Source organism: Lacerta agilis, chromosome 6, assembly GCF_009819535.1.
Source record: "Lacerta agilis isolate rLacAgi1 chromosome 6, rLacAgi1.pri, whole genome shotgun sequence".
Lineage (NCBI taxonomy): Eukaryota > Metazoa > Chordata > Lepidosauria > Squamata > Lacertidae > Lacerta > Lacerta agilis.
In genome coordinates, this window is record NC_046317.1 from 20,587,724 (window position 1) to 20,607,505 (window position 19,782).

General features: G+C 44.1%; 1 protein-coding gene across 1 annotated transcript in view; it reads right to left on the reverse strand.

Moving 5' to 3' along the window:
- Positions 1–19,782, reverse strand: part of ABCA4 (ATP binding cassette subfamily A member 4) — a 92,903-nt gene that overhangs the window by 65,922 nt on the left and 7,199 nt on the right. The window contains exons 3-7 of the mRNA XM_033151097.1: positions 18,832–18,925; positions 15,659–15,800; positions 14,424–14,560; positions 10,741–10,868; positions 3,792–3,989 (exon numbers count right to left, since the gene is read on the reverse strand). Of these exons, the coding sequence (XP_033006988.1) occupies positions 3,792–3,989; positions 10,741–10,868; positions 14,424–14,560; positions 15,659–15,800; positions 18,832–18,925 (699 nt within the window). The remainder of the gene's footprint in view (positions 1–3,791; positions 3,990–10,740; positions 10,869–14,423; positions 14,561–15,658; positions 15,801–18,831; positions 18,926–19,782) is intronic.

Below are 19,782 nucleotides of genomic sequence, written 5' to 3' on the forward strand. Positions count from 1 at the left end.
CCTGGATGTGCAAGAAGAAAGCATGAGCGGTGTTGCTTTGGTTCCCACCCTGCAGGCTGTGGGGAATCACATATTCCAAACATGATCCACTCCCTTTTTAACCTGCGGGTATCCTTTCTGGCTTGCTGAAATTATTTCAGAATGCATCATTCTGCGGCATCACACATACCATAGATTACAAGGGAGGCCTCTCTAGTATTCATGGCCTGTCACCTTATGAGAAAGTCCAGTCAGACCAGGAAATTTTGCGTGAGTAATTTTGCAGGGCAAGCAAGGAATTTTAAGAATTCGCCTAATCCATATTGCTCTCTGTTCATTTCCTTGCTCTGTCACACACTCCCACACTCCCACCAGTGACTTGGATTAGTTAAAATATTCAACCATCCTTTAGAACCTCTAGGCAGAATTTGATTTTGCATGTGACCACAGCGAGAGGCAGCAACGCTCCTGAATGCCAGTTACTGGAAAACACAGAAGGGGAGAGTGCTCTTGTGCTTGAATCCTGCTTGCTGGACACTGTGAGAACAGGATGCAGGATTAGTTGGGCCACTGGCCTGATCTAGCAGACCCTTTTAATGTTCATATAATGAGGTATATGGTGTAAGGCTTGGTATCAGGCAGCTTCCAAAATGACTGAAGAGTTGAGAAGATGGCCAAATTGTGAGCTTATTCTGAGGCCCACCAGTATCTGTGGTCAATTTCTTCACAGTAGCTCTGTTGATGCCCTGCCTATCTTACCTCAGAGGTTAAGGATAGGAAACCAATGCCAGAGTTACCTTCAAACCATAACAATGAATTCCCTCCCAGGGGGCAACAATTGTTCACCCAAGTGTAGGCTGAGGTAAACTCTGAAACCAGAGTATTTGCTTTGCAGGCAAAGTTCAGATTTCATATCCTTGGGGCAGAGTTGTAAAAAGCCCTAAATCAGATTGCAAGTTGAAAAGGTTTCTGCGGGGACTAGCTATTCTGCTGAAGGCATCATTCCTTCCAGGCAGCAGACTAACACAGAATGGGAGAAAAGCACAGATCACTCTCAGGCTGTCATGGACCTGACAAATTGACAGTTTTATGGTGCACACATGCTGGTATTTATAACCTGTCGTGTACAGTGAACAGGAACGCCCGTAACCCAAACAGCCCCGAGCTACTGTTGATGTTTTCTCTGTAGCCTCTGAAGGCAGAACGATGGAGAGATTGTTAAGACTCTACTATGCCTTTTGCTCACCTGAAAAGTTTTGTAACGCACAATGACATCCAACATAAACATGAAAGCGGTCCTGTGGATATGTTTTGCTCTGCCCTCCTCACATTCTGCCTGGGCCTCCACATTGCAGCCTTGGCTGATTCCCACTGCCCACATTTTCCGTCCCTGGTACTAGTCTGCTGAACACTTCTGGAGGAAATCTGAAGAATGTGCTGACTCTGACAATTGTAAACACAGCCTTTCCTCCTTCAGCTCTACCCTTTGCTTTGCCAGAAAGAAAACACACACACACACACACACACACACACACACACACACGAAAACGGTACTATTCTCTCTCTGTGAATGTGTAGTGAACACTCCGGTCATATAACCTTCTCCCCAAATCTTCCTTTCACCCCCACATCAATCTGCTAATAAGATCTTGCAAACTTTTCCCAAGGAAAAGATCTGGCAGAAATCCTCCTCCATCCCCCTTCTGATTCCTTACTGACAGGGGCTTTGTATCACAACTGGGGGCCAATTTTTCTGTGTGTGCATTTCATGCATTCACTTCCATTCATTTCTGTTTTTACAGTCATGGATATTCACTGCCAGTCCGCTGTTTGCTGTCCACAAAAGCCCATGCCCAAGTGGGCAAAAGTTAACAGAATGCCTCTGCAGCATTGTCATTGTTTTGTCCCTCTGCAAAATGGTTAGAGTGTTGAACATGGGAAGACTAGGTTGCACACAGGTGAGGAGCAGAAGTAGAAGGAGAAGTAGGGGCTGTTATCATTAGAGGCCACTGACTGAAACATCATTCACCACACACTTGACAAACCATTTGCTTAAAAAGAAAAAGCTCTAACCAGCTTCCATGCCAGAAGTGGCTGCCAAAGTATAACAGGTTATTTTTACTCATTGGATTTTCCACAAAAAAAGGAAATCCGGATTAAAAGTTTTCTAAAGGTATGAGCTGATGTTTTGATGATTACGACAACATCACGTACAGACACTGCAAAAAAATTGTGTGTGTAAGCAGCACCAGTTCCACAGTAGTCACATCTGGATATACCCTGGCTCTTCCCCAAACCGCAAACCCACCCCAACTATTCATTCCATCAGCCCAACTCTCATTCCTTCTCTGTCTCCGACCTGTAGTTTTGCAGCTCTTGCCCTATCCTGCTCCTTCCTCATCTGCGTATCTCTCTCTTTTTAAATGTTCAATTCCCCCTCCTTAAGAAAACCCCACAGTTCTCTTAACCACATATCATATTTCAGATTCATCGCACACCAAACCGCCTTGAATTCAGGGTATGAAGGAAAGGCTGGCAGCAGACCATGTGTGTGTGTGTGTGTGTGTGTGTGTGTGAACCCACATCAACCACAATTACATTGGCAGATATACATGAAGGGGCAATTAAGATATAATGGTGGTGTGCACATGTGTGTTTTTCAGCAGGCCATCCCATTCACATATAAACAAGGGGAAAGGGGAGTGTCTTATGTTAACTGTAAAAGGAAGGGAGGCACTGAACCCTGCCATACTTTACCTCCCCACAGTCTAATGAGTAAAAATAACCCGCAGTCACTGCTCTCCTGTAAGTTTGTTAGTGCATTTTTAGTGAGCAGTTTGTTACATGTGTGGCACTCAATTCCCAGCAATCTGAACAAATCAGAGCTCCCAGAATCCTTTGGGGGTAGCCATGTGCACTAACAATATGGGGTGGATGCCTGCACTTCACCTGAGCACAACCCCAGGGCTCATCCATACTTCATTTTGTGCCACAAGTTCTAGGCACAGCTACGGGATTTCTAGTTCCGAGTCCAAGTGGATTTATTTTAATTTTTTGTCCCACCGCTTTCCCAGGGAAAACTTAGTATGAGCAAAATTCTGTGGTTTTCAACCACAAATGCTGCCAAACCACACTTTGATGGCTCATGAGAGCAAGGCATGCTCAAGGATATCGAAGAGAAAAATCTGGGAGAATTTCAAGTGTGAAATGAAGGGCAAACAAACAGAAATGTGTCATGCAAAGGGACTAAGTGTAAGAGATGTCATAAATGATTTCAAAATGGCAACATTCTACAATCAAGTAGTCTTGAGTTATGCAAAAGTTTAAGCAATTAAAATGAAATGATAGCAAACCAAGCAGTTCCTATGGAATCGCAGAATGGTAGAGTTGGAAGGGACCACAAGGATATTCAAGTCCAACCCCTTGCAATGCAGGACTCCTTTCCCCCATGTGGGGTTCAAACCAACTGAGCTATTGATCGCCTGACCTGCAAGAAAAATACTGCAGGTTGGCATGCACCTGTTCTGGGCTCCAGCCAGTCAGCCATGCCTGCTTCCAAGACAGCCATTCCTTTCCACAGGAATCCTTAACCAGGATCCCACAGGACCCCCGCCATGACACTGGGCCACAGGTATCGCATACCTAAGGTTCCTTTTTCTGAGAGACCAGCAATGTAACGATACCTAATCATTTTACCTCTTCCTCTGGAACAAATACAGCAGCAGCACTACTATCCAAGCGACAAGAATTTTGAAAAACAAGACAAACGTAACCATATCTAAAAAGATCAGCCTTTGGCAGCCAGTACTCACCAAATGGAAAAGCTTGAAGAAGTCTGTGTTGGCATATAAAGAGTCTTCAACCTTCTGCAGGTCCTCCTGGGAAAGGGCACACATTGCTTGGTGCACAGCTTGGAAGCCCCCTGGACTGCTGAAGATAATGAAGCGATTCAACAGGGCCTGGCTGCAGGCAATATCTTTCAGAGTCAACTCTGGGACGCCAAAGGCAAACTGTAGGCAAAAGACAAACCACACTTATTCTTTATCACTGTGGAGAATCGCTGTCAGTTCACTTCAGGGCACAGCTCAGCCCTTTATTTATTTGTGTTTGTTTTCAATACTTATACACTGCCCAACAACAAAAGTTCTCCAGGAGGTTCTGTATTGGGACCTGTGGTTTTTTTTTATTTTTTTTATTAACCTGCCCTTAAACCAGTGCCATTTTTCTAGAAAAACAAGTTGCCGGAACTCAGCATGAACACCTCCCTCATTCTCTTAGAATGGCAATGGCGCCCACCTGAGAGGTGCCAGAACTGAGCTCCAGCGAGTTCTGGATGGAGAAAAAAAGCCCTGCCCTAAACAATATGGATTTAGGAGTGAACAGTGAGGAGGCCAGGTTTGCTGACTATACCAAATTGTTCAGGGCCATCAAAACAAAAAGAGATTGTGAAGAGCTCTTCAAACTGAGCAAATGGGTGGGGAAATGGCAGATGCAATTCAATGTAAGCATGTGCTGCATGTTGAGGCAAAAATAAAATAAAATGATTTCACTTATAAGCTCATGGGGTTTGAACTGGCATTGACAGACCAGGAATGAGGCCTTGGGGTTGTAGTGAATAGCTTGATGAGGACCCAGTGTGTGGCAGCCATGAAAAAGGCAAATTCCATGCCTGGAATCATTAGGAGAAGAACTGAAAATAAAACTGCCAATCTCATAATGCCATTATACAAAATTGTGGAGTGACCATATTTGGAATACTGTGCATGTCAAAAAAGATATTGCAGTGTTGTAAAGGGCTCAGAGCGGCCCTTTGAACAAAATGATTGAGGGGATGCAGCAACTCCCCTATAAAGAAAGGTTGGAACTTTTTAGTTTATAGACAAAAGGCAAGTAGGAGTAGACATGATAGAATTTATAAAAATTATTCATGGTGATGAGAAATCCGCTCCACTTCCCAGTGGGGAGGACTTGTGTTGGACCACGTGGCCACCCACTCGCTTCCGGGGGTGGGGGCAGAGTCCCTCATCACCCAGAGGTCCCAGCCATGTCATAGATCCAGCCAGCCAATCAGCTGACTGGGGGGCATGGCCGGGATCTATTTAAACCAAGGCACGAGCCAGAGAACTTCCTTCTGGTGCACTTCCTCAAACTCCTGCCCACCCTCCCTATTTTCAGGTTCTCAACATTGGCCTTGCTATGAACCTCAGTTGGTCGCCATTGAGGGGCCTGGTAGGAATTTTTCCACTTGGCAAATTGGCTTGGGCCATTTGGTTTTCGCCTACCTCACAGCAATCGTCACAACTTTCTAAGGTTTGGTGGTTAGGCATTGATCTTATGATGGGGAGGGGAGGTATGGCCATCACCTGCCCCTCCAAGCTAAAGGGTATTCTGTTAAAGGAATCCGGGGGTGCGGAACTTGTCCGAAGCCCGGGGCGGGGCTAGGGCCATGCCACGACCCCGTCGGGAACCCAGGGGAGCTCGAGTTGGTTTGCGCCGACGGGGCTCCCCCTACTGGTGGTTGACCCTTCCAGGACTCCCTGCGTGACAGGCAGGAGTCAGATATAGTCGGATCAATTCCAATGCCTAAGCCAATACAGCACACATTCTGTAACCAATAAAGTTGTGGCCTAAATTTGCCCAATAACATTAACCTAATATCTGTTTCCTTGTGTCTCATTCATCAACAAGGGGGTGGACTCGGGGTCTCGACACGCAAAGTGCATGAATAACTTTTCATGAAACTGAATGCTTGAATATTCAGGACAGGTAAAAAAAATGTTCTTCTTAATGCAGTGCATAGTTAAACTATGGAACTCACTTACACGCGAGTCAGTAATGGCCATCAACCTAGATGGATTTAAAAGAGGATTAGGCAAATTCATGGAGGAGAGGACTGTCGAACGCTACTAGCTATGATGGCTGTGCTCTGCCTCCACAGTTGAAGGCAGTAATGCTCCTTATACCAATTGCTAGGAACCACAGGAGGGGAGAACATTATTGTGCTTGAATTCTGCTTGTGGGTTTCCCACAGATATCTGGTTGGCCACTGTGGTAACAGGAGGCTGGAGCAGATGGACCATTGGCTTTATGCAGCAGGCTCTTCTTATGTATGTTTACAAGTAAAAATAAAACAAAACCATAAGTACAATATGAAAATAAGCCTAAAACAGAATAACAACAGCAGCAGAGGGCTGTGTACACACACATTAGCTGCAATCCATATCTATCCTGTAGTTTCTTAGGAAATGCGATGTTTTGATACATTTACCCCACCAAAAAAAGCTACTATTTAAGCCAGTAATGTGCATGCAGTCTGAGAATGACCTACCTGTTGTTAAGGTGTGTACAATGGAACTTAAAGGTACTAAAAATATATTTCAGATTAAGAAGCTTGGGAAAATAAAAGGGTCTGGCACCTGGTACCCCATCCAAATGATTACTGCAGCTGGTATAAATTATGTAAAATAGCAAACACTGCAGGATAAATGGTGCATAATAAAATAATTTTCAGTGTCTGTCCAGGTCATAGACTATTGCTGCAGAATTTGTATTACTTTTGGCTAAGATTTATTATTATTTTTAATGCGTAATTTGGATGAAACCCGAGAGACTATGTTTTAGATTGCTGGGGAGTGGGTCGGCAGAATGGCACTAACAATTATTGTTTTACTGTTGGTTTTTCTCTATGATGTTTTTATTTTCTGAAATAATTTGCAGCTGCTGTGATCTGCCACAAATACACTTTGGTGTAGCACAGCAGGATAAAAAGCACTGAGATCAATAATAAGTAACATCTGTGTTCCCCATGATGGATGGGCCAAGGACATCAGAAAACAACCTTGTGTTAGGACACAGAAATGAAAACAAGATTACACATCGGCTTACTGAAATTAACCACAAGCCCATAAGATGTCCTTTATATGCAGAAGCTTCATCAAACAGAGGCCCAATTCAGAAAATGTCCCAGAAGAGCAGTTAGAAAAATATTGCACCTCTCCATGTAGTTTTCCTGGTAGTTCTGACTACAGCCAACCTTCCCCCCCCCCCACACACACCATTTTTCTTCTGGGAGTCAAAAGCTGCCTGTTATCTGCCCTGCAGCCTGAAAGCAGCAGTTGAGAAATACATTCCAGTAATTTTATCAGCGTGCCATTGTTCACCGAGCACTTTCGAGATGAGGAACAAAATATTTTCTCAGTTAGGTGGCCTCTAGATTAGGTTTAGCTTTCATGAGCAAGTGTGTGTCATTTCCTGCACTCCCAGGGTGCTGTGAGGTCAGCGCTTCAGCTGTGCTCAACCCTTTGCAGAAAAAAGAAGAGAGAGATTCAAATGCTCGTAAACAGACCTTAGTTTGACCAGTATCCTCTTTTCATTCTCCAGAATGGCATTTAAACAGGAGGAGGTGAACAGGATATATGATTAACAGTGGGCAAAGCAGCATCAAAGCACCCCATGGTAATGGCATCCGTTCACAAAGGGTAGCTCCAAGAGTAGCTTCTGGTCAACTGGAAGCAGGAAGTTGCTTTGCAACTAGAAATGTGCACTGTACATTCAGATACGTTTCCAGATGAACACCGGACATTCTTAAAAATTTAATTGCAGATGGCATGGCTTTGCCGCTACAGAATGGGGGAATGGGGGTGGGAATACAGGACTGAATGACGACATGCTCTCTCTTACATGAAAAACACTGCACAAAGAAAGCTAGGCATCAGGGAGAAGGGTTCTAGCCTACCCACACCCCTGGCATACTAATTTTCTATCTTTGGGGATTTTCATGTGAGACTATTGAAACATGCCACCTCCTCACCCCATCTTTAGACTACGCTGCAGTCCATGAAAAGGTTTATTACTCAGATGGCTGTCTGCATGTAGATGAGCCCTAAGAATCACAATGGAGACCTGCAGACCCGGGTCAGCAACCCAAGGGCCACTTTGACAAGGGAATGGGATGTAGATTAATGTATACTCTGTATTAATGAGGGTTCACACTCATTAGTGTGTACAAGCACACTCTAATAAATTATGATCAAGAACTCCGCTTCACTATTCAGGTGCTGAAATCCATTCGATTTTTAGCGTAAGATCACCACATTTAATTAAGCACCCTTACAAGAATACATGATGAGATAGCCAACATGCTATTCTTAGGAGAACTCAACTGCAGTTTCTTTAGTGGGGTGTTAAGACTGTCTTGTCATTGAACACATTGGTGTCTTCGTGATTTTCAACATCCATCAAAAGAAGACCGGTGAGTGCCCAAAATCACCAACACTGGGCCCTGCAGGATTTGTTATTTGTTAAAATAAGAGGGAGAGATGGGGTTTTATTTCACTGAAACGACTTGTTCTGGTAAAGACTGCTGGCTTTCACATCACATAGAACCTAACTTTTTTTTTCCAGGCTGTCAGGGGTTTAAAAAAATTGCTTTCTTCTGTGCAATTCAGATTGCTGCTAGGGAGCTTCCTACAGCTCCGGTCAGAACCCAATCAGCTGAACAATCCAGCGAATGATCATGCAAGCCACCTACAATTTTCAAAACCCCAAAGGAGTGAAAAGTGAAAAGCAAGCTCATTAATTCTATCTCCTGCTGGCCACAAACAGCCACACACATTTCCCAGATTTGGGCATTGTACAGCAAAAATGAAAAAAGGGGAAATAAAGAAAAAGGGATTGTGCCCAGACAGCTGGAGTCCTTCCCTCCTTCTCCCTGCACTCTCACACGGTCAGAAAGGCTTTCGTTCCAGAGATCTGATTCAGCTGGCCTCATTCATAAGCGCAACATTCTTCTCACAGCTCCTAAGCCACAAGGACAGAAGGGGGCAATGACAGCCTGGACTGAGTCACACACAAACTATCTGTGAGGAGGAGATGCTGGGAGATAACCTGGGATTGCCATTTTCCACCAAATGATTTTTTTGTGTGTGTGGCCAAAGTACTATTATTTTGGTGAGCATTCAAGACAGGAGATCTGTCATCCGAGGGTCCAGTCTATTCACCTGGAACAATGCCCTGACAATGCCCTTCCACCTCTGCCCTCGCTGACATCAGGAGTGGTGGATTTTCAACATTCCTCCAACATGGGCATTGGGGTCCCATTCACACTTCTATTGAGATAAAGTGATGCATAGACAACCACAGAGGGAGCCCAAGCCAGGTCTAGTCATGGATGAAAATTTCCTTACTGGGCATGTATCCATAACTGAGCACCAGCCTCTGCAGGCCTCAAAAGCAATAAAGGCAAATTTTGGTAATACTTGTGCCTTAGTCATGGATTACTTTGGAAGAATGGCCAAGTATTATGTCTCATTACCAAACCAATGGTTAAAGATTTGCTGCAAACCAGGATGTGAAACCAATAGGGTAGTTTAAGGTAGCCATGACTATATTCAAGCTAAGTCTATAGCTTTTAAGTTGCTCAGCAGCAGCTGCCATTTGAACTGTAGATAGAGCAGGCATACATGTCACCTGCTGGTCAAAGTCTTTCCCACTGCTAAGATGTATTTTACTTTGTTTAAATTGCAGCAATTATTTCTGCATTTGCACCCACACATATAAATTAGTGTGTGCAAATTTTATACAAGCTTGTACCCTCTGTTGTGGGGGACACAGTTCCTCTTTTGTGGCAATGAATTTCCTCTTAAGTGATCACCTAGAAACTATTGTTTAAACAGTGTTTGCAAACCATAGCTTGCGTCCCCTGTGGCTGTGTAAACATCTGCTCTGACCAGCCACATGACCGAGGCATGGCTAAAACATTTTCTCCATCCACTCAGCTTGCATAGTGAAAAGCAGGTCTCCTACACACACCTTTTTGGGGGTGGAGGACAAAAATAGGCAAGATAAGCTAAACTTTATGGGCTTCTACTATACATCTGGGATCTTAACCAGGGTTAAGAGAACAGCAGTTGGTTAGCACTAACCATGGTCAAACCTTAGAGTCAACTGATTTATTGGGTTGTCAGATATGGGCTCTTTTATTCTTGAGGCTACCCATAAAGTCAGATAGGCTGCTTTAGGGACAACGTAACACAGTCCTACATATCTTATTAAAAACATTATCCTGCATGCCTTCCCCCCCTTTTCTTCTTTTCTTTTCTTTTTTTGCTGCCTGAAGCCTATAGGAAAGATGCTGCTCCATGTACCACCTTTTCCCCAGATGACAGGAGTGATGATAAGGAACTGAGTCTTTTCCATTATGGCATCTGCTTTGCATAATTCACTTCCAACAAAGGCCCACCCAGGGTCCCTGTTCCTTCAGGACTGTTGAAGGTGTTCTTACTCCAGAAGGCAATTCATTAATGATCGGTGGCTGTTCTTTGAAATTTATAACTTATTCCGCAGTATAGTTGCATAAACCATTGCTGGCTGTCAGGATCATGGGAGCATAGGAAGGTGCCTTATACAGTCAGACCACTGGTCCATCTAGCGCAGTATTTTCTATCCTGACTAGCAGCAGTGCTAAATGGGTTTCAGGTGGGTGTCCTCTGCAGTCCTACCTGGAGATGCTGAGGGTTGAACCTGGAAATTTCTGCATGCAAGGAAGATGCTCAATCACAGAGCTACAGCCTTTCCCTTCAGAGCTTTCGTTTCTAGTTTTTTCATTCAAGGTGGCTGGTTTTTAATCAATTTTAATTGCTTTTAAAATTGTGTTATTTTATTGCCTATGCATTGCCTTAAGAACCTCTGGGTACTGACAGCAGGAAAATACTGTAAGAATATTTACATGAGCGCGTTTGCTGCAATATTTACAAGACTCACCTGTTCAGGTCTCACTTGAGCATTCACCAGGTGGTGAACCACCATGTCAGGAAGACGCACATCTTCACGCAGAAACTTAGTTAGGTTCTCCCCATTTTTCAGGATGTCCTGGATTCGGATGCCTCTTCCTGGGTAAAGAAGACAAAAAAGACAAGAGGCCTATTGAGAGTTGGTGCACCATGGTGGCTTTAAGAAAACCAGTACAGTGGTTGAGCTTGAGCTAGAACCACAAATCCATTCCATGGCTTTAAGGAAACCACTGTTTCTGACCTTGGGCCCACACCCAACTCCACTGGCCTACCTCACAAGATTGTGGTAAAAAATTGTGAGATAATGCATGCCAAGGGCTTTGAAGGCTGTGTAGACACTATACCTTTAAAGCACATTCAAAGCACACCCTCAAATATTTCTGGGAACCGTAGTTTGTTAAGGGTTTCTGGGAATTTTAACTCTGGGAAGGGTAAAACTACAGTGCCCAGAATTCTTTGAGGGGAAAATGTGCTTAAAAGGCAAGGGGTTTTTTGAGCAGGAACTCGGAGGGTAATGAATTCCCTTACCTTTTAAAAATTAATTAATTTTATGTTTGGGGTGGGGGCTGGAATGGATATACACCAGGCATAGGCCAACTCAGACCTCCAGATATTTTGGGACTACAACTCCCATCATCCTTAGCTAACAGGACCAGAGGTCAGGGATGATGGGAGTTGTAGTCCCAAAACATCCGGAGGGCAGAGTTTGCCTGTGCCTGATATACACCCAATGCCTGAGCCAAAAAAAATCTGTAATCAATAAAGTTGTGGTCGTTTCTAATCCAAATCATTTTCTGCTTGAGGTTATTAATCACATCTTACATTTTGCCACTGCCTGTGTGTGTGTGTGTGTGTGTGTGTGTGTGTGTGTGTGGCACTTTGACTGGGCCTGCAACAAACAAACAAACAACTTTCATGGTGAGTCCCTCCACCTTAACCCCCCAGAAAATATTGCCTATTACAATATTATTCAAAGAAGTTACAACTGAGAAGTTACAACTGAGGAGTTGAGACATACATAGAACAAAAGTAATCAAGATAGAGAGATTAATTTCCCAGAGCTGTTGCTCTATTCCTCTGCCTGCATTAAACATCAGCTTTGTCTAACAACACTAGTACTCGAACTAGTGCGGTTGGGTCCCCTTGGGAGAAAGTGGGACACCTGAAAGGGGAAAGAAGATGCTGAGACAGGCTTTTTTCTCCCCATCAGCCAAGGCGGGGGTGACACATTCCCTCTAGCAGAGGATCAACACTGAATCATGTGGGGCTTGTGGGGCTGACAGCTCCCTCAATTGCCCCATCATTCTCAGCCAAATTTGGAAGAAATGTCCACTTTGTTCCAACGGTGCTTCCTGATATGCCGTTTTAGGAAGCGCCAGAAACATTTTGCTCTATTCCGCTGCCTAATGCCAATGCGGGCCCTATCCACATCAAAATCGCTACACAGCAGGAACCATGTGAGAACCGCTGCACACTTGTACTAGGCAGTGCTGGATTTGGAGAGAGGCAGGCGGTAGAATAAGTTTGAAATGGAGGGCAGGGGGTGAACTTAAGAAGTTTGGGAAATACTGGCCTAAAAGAAGTGCATTCATTTAAAAACAAACAGCGTTTAAGACTCTATTTTATTTTTAAAAAGGTGCCTGAATGTGAAATGACAGTTGTATTGCACATTACACAAGAGACTTGGCATTTGGACCACACTTGTTTATTTTTCTGAACGTTGAATGGGGTTGGCGTGCTCATAAAATGCAGACCTGGGATTTCAAAGAATGGAAGAAAGTTCCAAAAAAAGGCCTGGAGTGTGGCCCTGGAACTGTGAGCTTCAAAGCTCTTGAGTGTTTTGTAGTTTGGTCTCTCTCTCTCTCTCTCTCTCTCTCTCTCTCTCTCTCTCTGTGTGTGTGTGTGTGTGTGTTTTCAGCCACTAACTCAAGGAGAAATGGTTTTGTAATCTCTTTCTTTAGTTCACCTCCCAAAGACCTGCTTCCTTGTAGGGAGTCCCGAATTCCTCCAATTAGTTTCTCATGACCAGGGCTGGATTAATCATTATGCTAAGTAAACTACAGAGTAGACTTCTCCCAATCAAGCAGGAGAACCTGCTGTGGCCTAATTTTCTAGGGGCTTTCCTAGGAGCCTACTCCTTGCAATTCTTCAAAAACCTGCAAAAAACGCTCACAATATCTGCATCTGCTCTCTCATCAGAGTGGGGAGAGGTAAGCAGCCACAATCTCTGACAGAACTGAAAGATTAGTAAGAATCTTTCCCTGATGTTGGGAAAGATGGAGGGCACAAGGAGAAGGGGACGACAGAGGATGAGATGGTTGGACAGTGTTCTCGAAGCGACTGGCATGAGTTTGGCCAAACTGCGAGAGGCAGTGAAGGATAGACGTGCCTGGCGTGCTCTGGTCCATGGGGTCACGAAGAGTCGGACACGACTGAACAACAACAACGTTTGCACATTCATTTTCACCATTGATCATAAGTCTGCAAGTGGGCCAACAACCTCTTTAACAAGAAAAGCATGTCCTTAGGGAACGGTTGACCAGACATGGACTTTGTGCTGGTGCTCAACCAACTCATGAAGGCCTACGCAATTTGTGACCCACCAAGCAGAATGCAGCTCACCAGCTTTACCTACCCAGGGGCGAACCTAGGCTTTATTTCACCTGGGTCAAAGACACAGTTTGGCACTCTCTGCATGCACATTTGCTTACACACACAAACACACACACACAGAGAGAGGCTGGGAGCCTCAGTGGCTCCCCTCTGGAGGCTTCACCCGGGGCAAAAACACCCAGCTAGCTACCCACCCTCCGGTAGCTACGACACTGAACCACCTACCCTTTTTTGCAGTCCCTTCAGGCAGCATAAAGGTGAGGCTTGCCAAGTGCTCTTTGGCTTGATGAGTTTCAATGGGGTCTCCTGTAACTTGCATTGTGACAACGTGCTGTAGAGTTGTCAGGACTTGATGTGTCACTGACCCAGAAAATCTAACTTGTGGATGAAGGCTGCAATCCTGTGCAACCGGAATGGGGAGCCTGCAGCCCTCCAGACTCAATACCCATCAACCCCAGCCAGCATAGCCAAAGTCAGATATCATGGGAGTTGTAGTTCTACCACAGCTGGAGAGCCTCAATTTCCCCATCCCTGCTACATACGGTACATACACACCAACCTAAGCCCAATAGCCATGTATAGAATTGAACTGAAAAGAAATTACTGTGTCTATTGACCAAATGAGTGAATGGATTACTGCTCTATTTGCACAAGCTGTTGGCACAGATGAAGCGGAAAGGAAGGGTCTCAGGTTAAGAGCACAAAGCACCAGGAAGTGTAGGAAGTGTGTCTCAAAAACACCGGGGGAAGGGGGACCAGACTTTCACCACTGACCAAGAGGCAAAGTCAAGCCCAAGTGAGAATCTGAGCCCACGTGAATTGTGGAAGCTGGGAGCTGAGACAGGCAGGTGGATATGATAGCAGATGGGAAGGGAAGCAGCAGGGACCAGAGGCACCTGGAGTGAGGGATTGGGAGTCTCATTGCTCTGTCACTGGCAAAAACTGCAGGTTAATCAAGTTGAAAATGTGTGACCACTGCTTATCTTCTAAGCAAGGAAATAATTAACAGCTTTTCTCCAAATGACAGAGAACTATTATTACCTGCAATCCTTTCGGGATTTGTCCTCATGGTTTCCATAAACTGGGTCATGGAGCGTAGTTCTTCCCAGAGTTGGCCCAGTTCTGTTGCATGTGCATTCAGCAATAGTTCTTGAGCATCTTTGTACACTCTTGCTAAACTAAAGGAGGTGGGGGAGCAGGAGGAGAAAGGCTGCTTAGCATGGAGTGCTACATTTCCCAAAGGAGGTCCGCATATCATGGTGGCAGGCAGCATTGCTGGCCACATGTGTGGAGAAAGTAATCACAGCAGCCAGTTGCTTTTCCCACCAGACTGGAGCCCTCCAACCTGTGGGTGGGCTGTGCTACACCTTTCTCCTTATGTCCACCAACAGGGCTATGGAAAAAATATGACATATAATAACCCTGAGAACACAGATGGACAAGATAGTACCCCTCCCCTCATTACATCTACAAGCAGGGTGACTGGATAAGCAGTTGACTCTTAACTTCAACCCTGGTGATAGGGCTGTGTCCTTCACCTGACCCCATTACCATGATGACCCCATTACCATCCACACCATAAAATCAAAAGAGATTAAAACCACATTCTCCACCAGTCCCCCCAAAGAATCCTGGGGACAGAGCTGCAGTCTCAACACCCTTAACAAACTACAGTTCCCAGGATCCTTTGGGAGAGGCCATGTAATTTAAATGTATGCTGTGTACGCAGTTGTGTATATATATATTTATAACCTGCCCTTCGTCTAAATCACAAAGTGGGCAGCAACAATATTTAAAGTCACTGATAAAAAAAACAATAAGAGAAATAAGCCTATGTCACACGAGTTCTATCTAGCCTCCTATTTACCAGTTTTTGCACAACACAAAATTGAGTCACACTTTGTGAGCTCATCTGGGGGCTGTTTTTCATGCAGTCACATATCAGAGGCAATGTTAGGGAGCACAAAAACACAGGAAGGTGCCTTATACAAAATCAGAGCATGGGCCCATCTAGCTAAGTACTGTCTACACTGACTGACTGTGGTTCTCCAGGGTTTAATACAGGGGACATTCCCTGTCTAATTTTGGGGTACACTGTTAATTGGTCCATTCCCCTGGAGTTGCTGAAGACTGAACCACCAGGAACTTTCTGCAAATACTCTACCACTGAGTTACGGCCTCAGCTACAATTTCTCAGTAGAAAATGGAAGCCTATAACATGGGCAGATTTCTCCCTCCCCCCCCCCCCCAAGATGCAAGAGACACTGTCAGCTTACATAGAATTATTGTAGTTTGATACGACACCTGGAGACTCTCCACGGGTCGGGCTTTTGAAGCAAGGATTGTTCATGTTACAGAAGATGCCCTGTAGCCACGGCAGAGTTCCTGCGGAGGGCATCGCCTTGTTTGGGAAGTGACCTTGATATGAGAAACAAAAAATGGAGAGACTTGGTCTGAATAGAGACATTGGATTCTTATTTCATTATACACAATAAAGCTATTTTTTAGCCATCTCACCCCTTGCTTTTTCCTGCAAGACCAATTGCAGTCATTAACAGTCATCAACAGGTTTACCACACCTATCAGCCAATCACCCATTCCCACCACCCTTCTGAGTAATACCCCTCCCCACCCTCTCACTATATACAGTATAAGGGTCTGGTGACTTCTGTTTCAGTGTATCTGAAGAAGTGTGCATGCACATGAAAGCTCATACCAATAACAAACTTAGTTGGTCTCTAAGGTGCTACTGGAAGGAAAAAACAATTATTTTGTTTCGACTATGGCAGACCAACATGGCTACCTACCTGTAACTAAAAAAGGAGGAAATGAACATAGCTAAAACTGCTTACATACTGTACATACTAACCAACTGAGCTATCTGGTGGCATATTAGATTAAGGCATATCAGTTTTATTAAAAGGTTAATTGGAAGAGCACAACCTTCTCCTCCAGATGTTTTGGACAATTCCCAATGACTCAGCTGTGTTAACTGGAGCTGATGGGAGTTGTAGTCCAATACATCTGAAAGGCACCAAGTTGGAGAAGACTGACCTAGCATTCTTTTATTTATGCATTTATTTATTTAATAAATAAATAAATTAAGTCTGAGAACCAGTGTGGTGTAGTGGTTAAGAGTGATAGACTCGTAATCTGCTGAACCAGGTTCGCGTCTCCACTCCTCCACATGCAGCTGCTGGGTGACCTTGGGCTAGTCACACTTCTTTGAAGTCTCTCAGCCCCACTCACCTCACAGAGTGTTTGTTGTGGGGGAGGAAGGGAAAGGAGAATGTTAGCCGCTTTGAGACTCCTTCGGGTAGTGAAAAGCGGGATATCTTCTTCTTCTTCTTCTTCTTCTTCTTTCTTCTGTCCTTCTTCCTTCTTCTTCTTCTTTCTTCTTCTTCTTCCCTTCTGTGATCCCATTCAGTGATCATCACCACCACCACCTAATTCCTGCACATGGTAAGCTAGCATGCCAGAAGCTAAGTTGCTAATATGTGCTGTCTCTATACGCTTGGCTTCTAATTATTTTTGAATGGGGGATTGTCAAAACATGGAGTTCCACACTTGCACTCTAAAGCAGGACAGATCAGGCACCATTCTGTGGCGTGCTTTTCCTACCATATGATTTATTTTAACTCCAACGTCATAAAATTATAGTGAGTGCCATTTCATTTCAGCGGGAGCATAGTAAAGTCAGTGCTGTATGTTGTTGCAGCCAAAATGGATTTTGGTGGGAGGGGAAATATTTCAGTGTTTTTCTACATTGTGTTGATTGCAAAAGTTCATATTTATATTCTCTTAAGTCTGAATATTTTTGCTTACCATATGAATTCTGTTTGATTTAGGAACTTTGGGGTGAAGGAGGCATAAAATTTGGTAAGTTGGTATTTAACATTGCTACCTTAACAGCAAGTCAAGATTTAAGTTACTAAAAAGTATTCTGCAAAGTGAAATTTGAAAACATTTCAAATGCATAGGTGCAAGCTAGAAATGTGTGCAAAACTTTGTTTCAGCTTCAGTGCTTTGGAAAATCTTAGATTTTGAAGTTACTAAAGATACAGACAAGACAAATAAGACTGATACAATGCTTAGGGGGAAGAGTGCTTTCTCTAGAATAGGGAAGTTTTTAATGTCTAATATTTTATCATATTTTTAATATTTTGCTGGAAGCCGCCCAGAGTGGCTAGGGAAACCCAGCCAGATGGGCAGGGTATAAATATTATTATTATCATTATCATTATTATTATTATTGTTATTATTGTTGTTGTTGTTGTTGTTGTTGTTACTACTACTACTATTATTCACTTCCACAGATAGCACATGGTTAAAAAAATCAGATTGACATCTCCCCTTTGATAAAAAACCAGACTCCATTCTGACCATGGTCAAAGACAATAGTCTGGTTAGTGAGCTCAGCTGGCATGTACTTTGTGCCAATTATGTGGAAGGGAACTCTTTCAGGCGCAAAGAGATGCAGGGATGAGAGTAAAACCACAACCGTAGATTAAATGGGCAGAAAGGGACAAGTGTAGGAGTCAAGGGCAAGATGATTAATCCACATTAATCCCCTAGACCTAGTGTACTGGTGCAGTATTATGGGAGCTCTAGCAAAGTATGTAATTACTTCCATCAGCAAAGCTCAAAAACATTATATCATGCCCATTGTACCTTACTAGTAAACATTTGCTATCAAGGCCCAAGCTACAGGCCATGGGAAGATTGATAGGCCCCATCAACCTCTGTTTCCCCAGTAACAGATAGGCGATGATAGGGAATCAGAGCAGGCACGGGGCAAATCAAATGCCATCCTAATGATGCCACCTAACATGTTCTTTCAACATGCACAGTGCTGGGGAACTCCAGGTTGGTGGCACTCAACCCTGTGCCCACAACATGCAGGACTGGCTCAAGATAAACGTTGCAGTATCTGCTTCCTTGCTTAAAAAGGTAAAGGTACTCCTGACCGTTAGGTCCAGTTGCGGATGGCTCTGAGGTTGCACGCTCATCTCACTCTATAGGCCGAGGGAGCCGGCGTTTGTCCGCAGACAGCTTCCAGGTCATGTGGCCAGCATGACTAAGCCACTTCTGGCAAACCAGAGCAGTGCACAGAAATGCTGTTTACCTTCCCGCCAGAGTGGTACCTATTTATCTACTTGCGCTTGATGTGATTTGAACTGCTAGGTGGACAGGAGCTGGGACCAAACAGCAGGAGCTCACCCCCATTGTGCGGATTCAAACTTCCGACCTTAAGATCGGCAAGCCCTAAAGCTCTGTGCTTTAGACCACAGCGCCACCCGCATCCCTTGCTTCCTTGCTTACCAGCAGGTAAAACAAGACCTAACTTGTTAGCATGTAACAGAAACCTAGACCGCTTTGATTTACTCAAAGCCTAAGCAAAGGAGCATTGCATGCCAAAAATTGTTTCCATTACTGATGATGCTCTTACATTCATGTTGGTGATAGAGTGGGTTGGCGCTCCTCAGCCAGACAAGGATAAGAAACAAGGACATAGGCCACACAAGTTCAACCAGAAGACGAAGCTGAAAAAAAATGTTGGATGAGTTAATGATGCAATCTGAAGACATTGTGACTTTCACCAATCACAGAACAGTCTGATAAAACATGACTCTGCCATCCCAGTATACAATAAAGCATTAGTATGTGGCTGCTTGCAGCTTCTTGGCTCCTCCCTGGGTCTTTCTGCTGGTACACTGAGCTAAGTTAAGCGAAGGTTTGGGCTTAGCATGTTGTCTGAACCCAGACTCATGGATAAGCTCTCTCTGCAGACTAACCATAAGCTGTAACCAAGGTTTGTTTTTGGTTATAGCTTATATTTATTGTGGAGAGAGCTTAACCACAAACCAGGGTTCAGGTGACATGCTAAACCTGGCTCAGATCAGTATGGTGCAACAGCAAAAAGGTCTGGGAAAGAACAAAGCAGCTGCAAGATCCACTCTGGAAGACTGTACACTTGCACTAAGCGATGGTTTCGCTTAGCCTGATTGTGCCTGCATTTGAAAATTTAGTGTGGAATTTACTATTTTCAATTGCTTATATGCAAACTGCATATTACTTAAAATGTGTAGCTACTGTCACCCTACCTTTCTGCTCTGAGTCACTAGGTAATGGATAGTTAAAGCAGATGAACAATTTATCGTCCTCATGGTTATGGTTTTCCCAGCTCATTTCTACATCACTGGTTACTGCCTGTGGAGGATGTGTGCAATGACTTCACACCACTATTAAATTACTGGAAGACATGATCTTAAGGAAGTGATACTCTTCCCCATGTATATTAAATGAACAGAGCAAGCCTTATGATACACCGGAAAAGGAAGTGTTCTGCATTCCAAGCACCAGCTTGCCAAAGTACAGATATCTTTCTCACCAGCTTTAT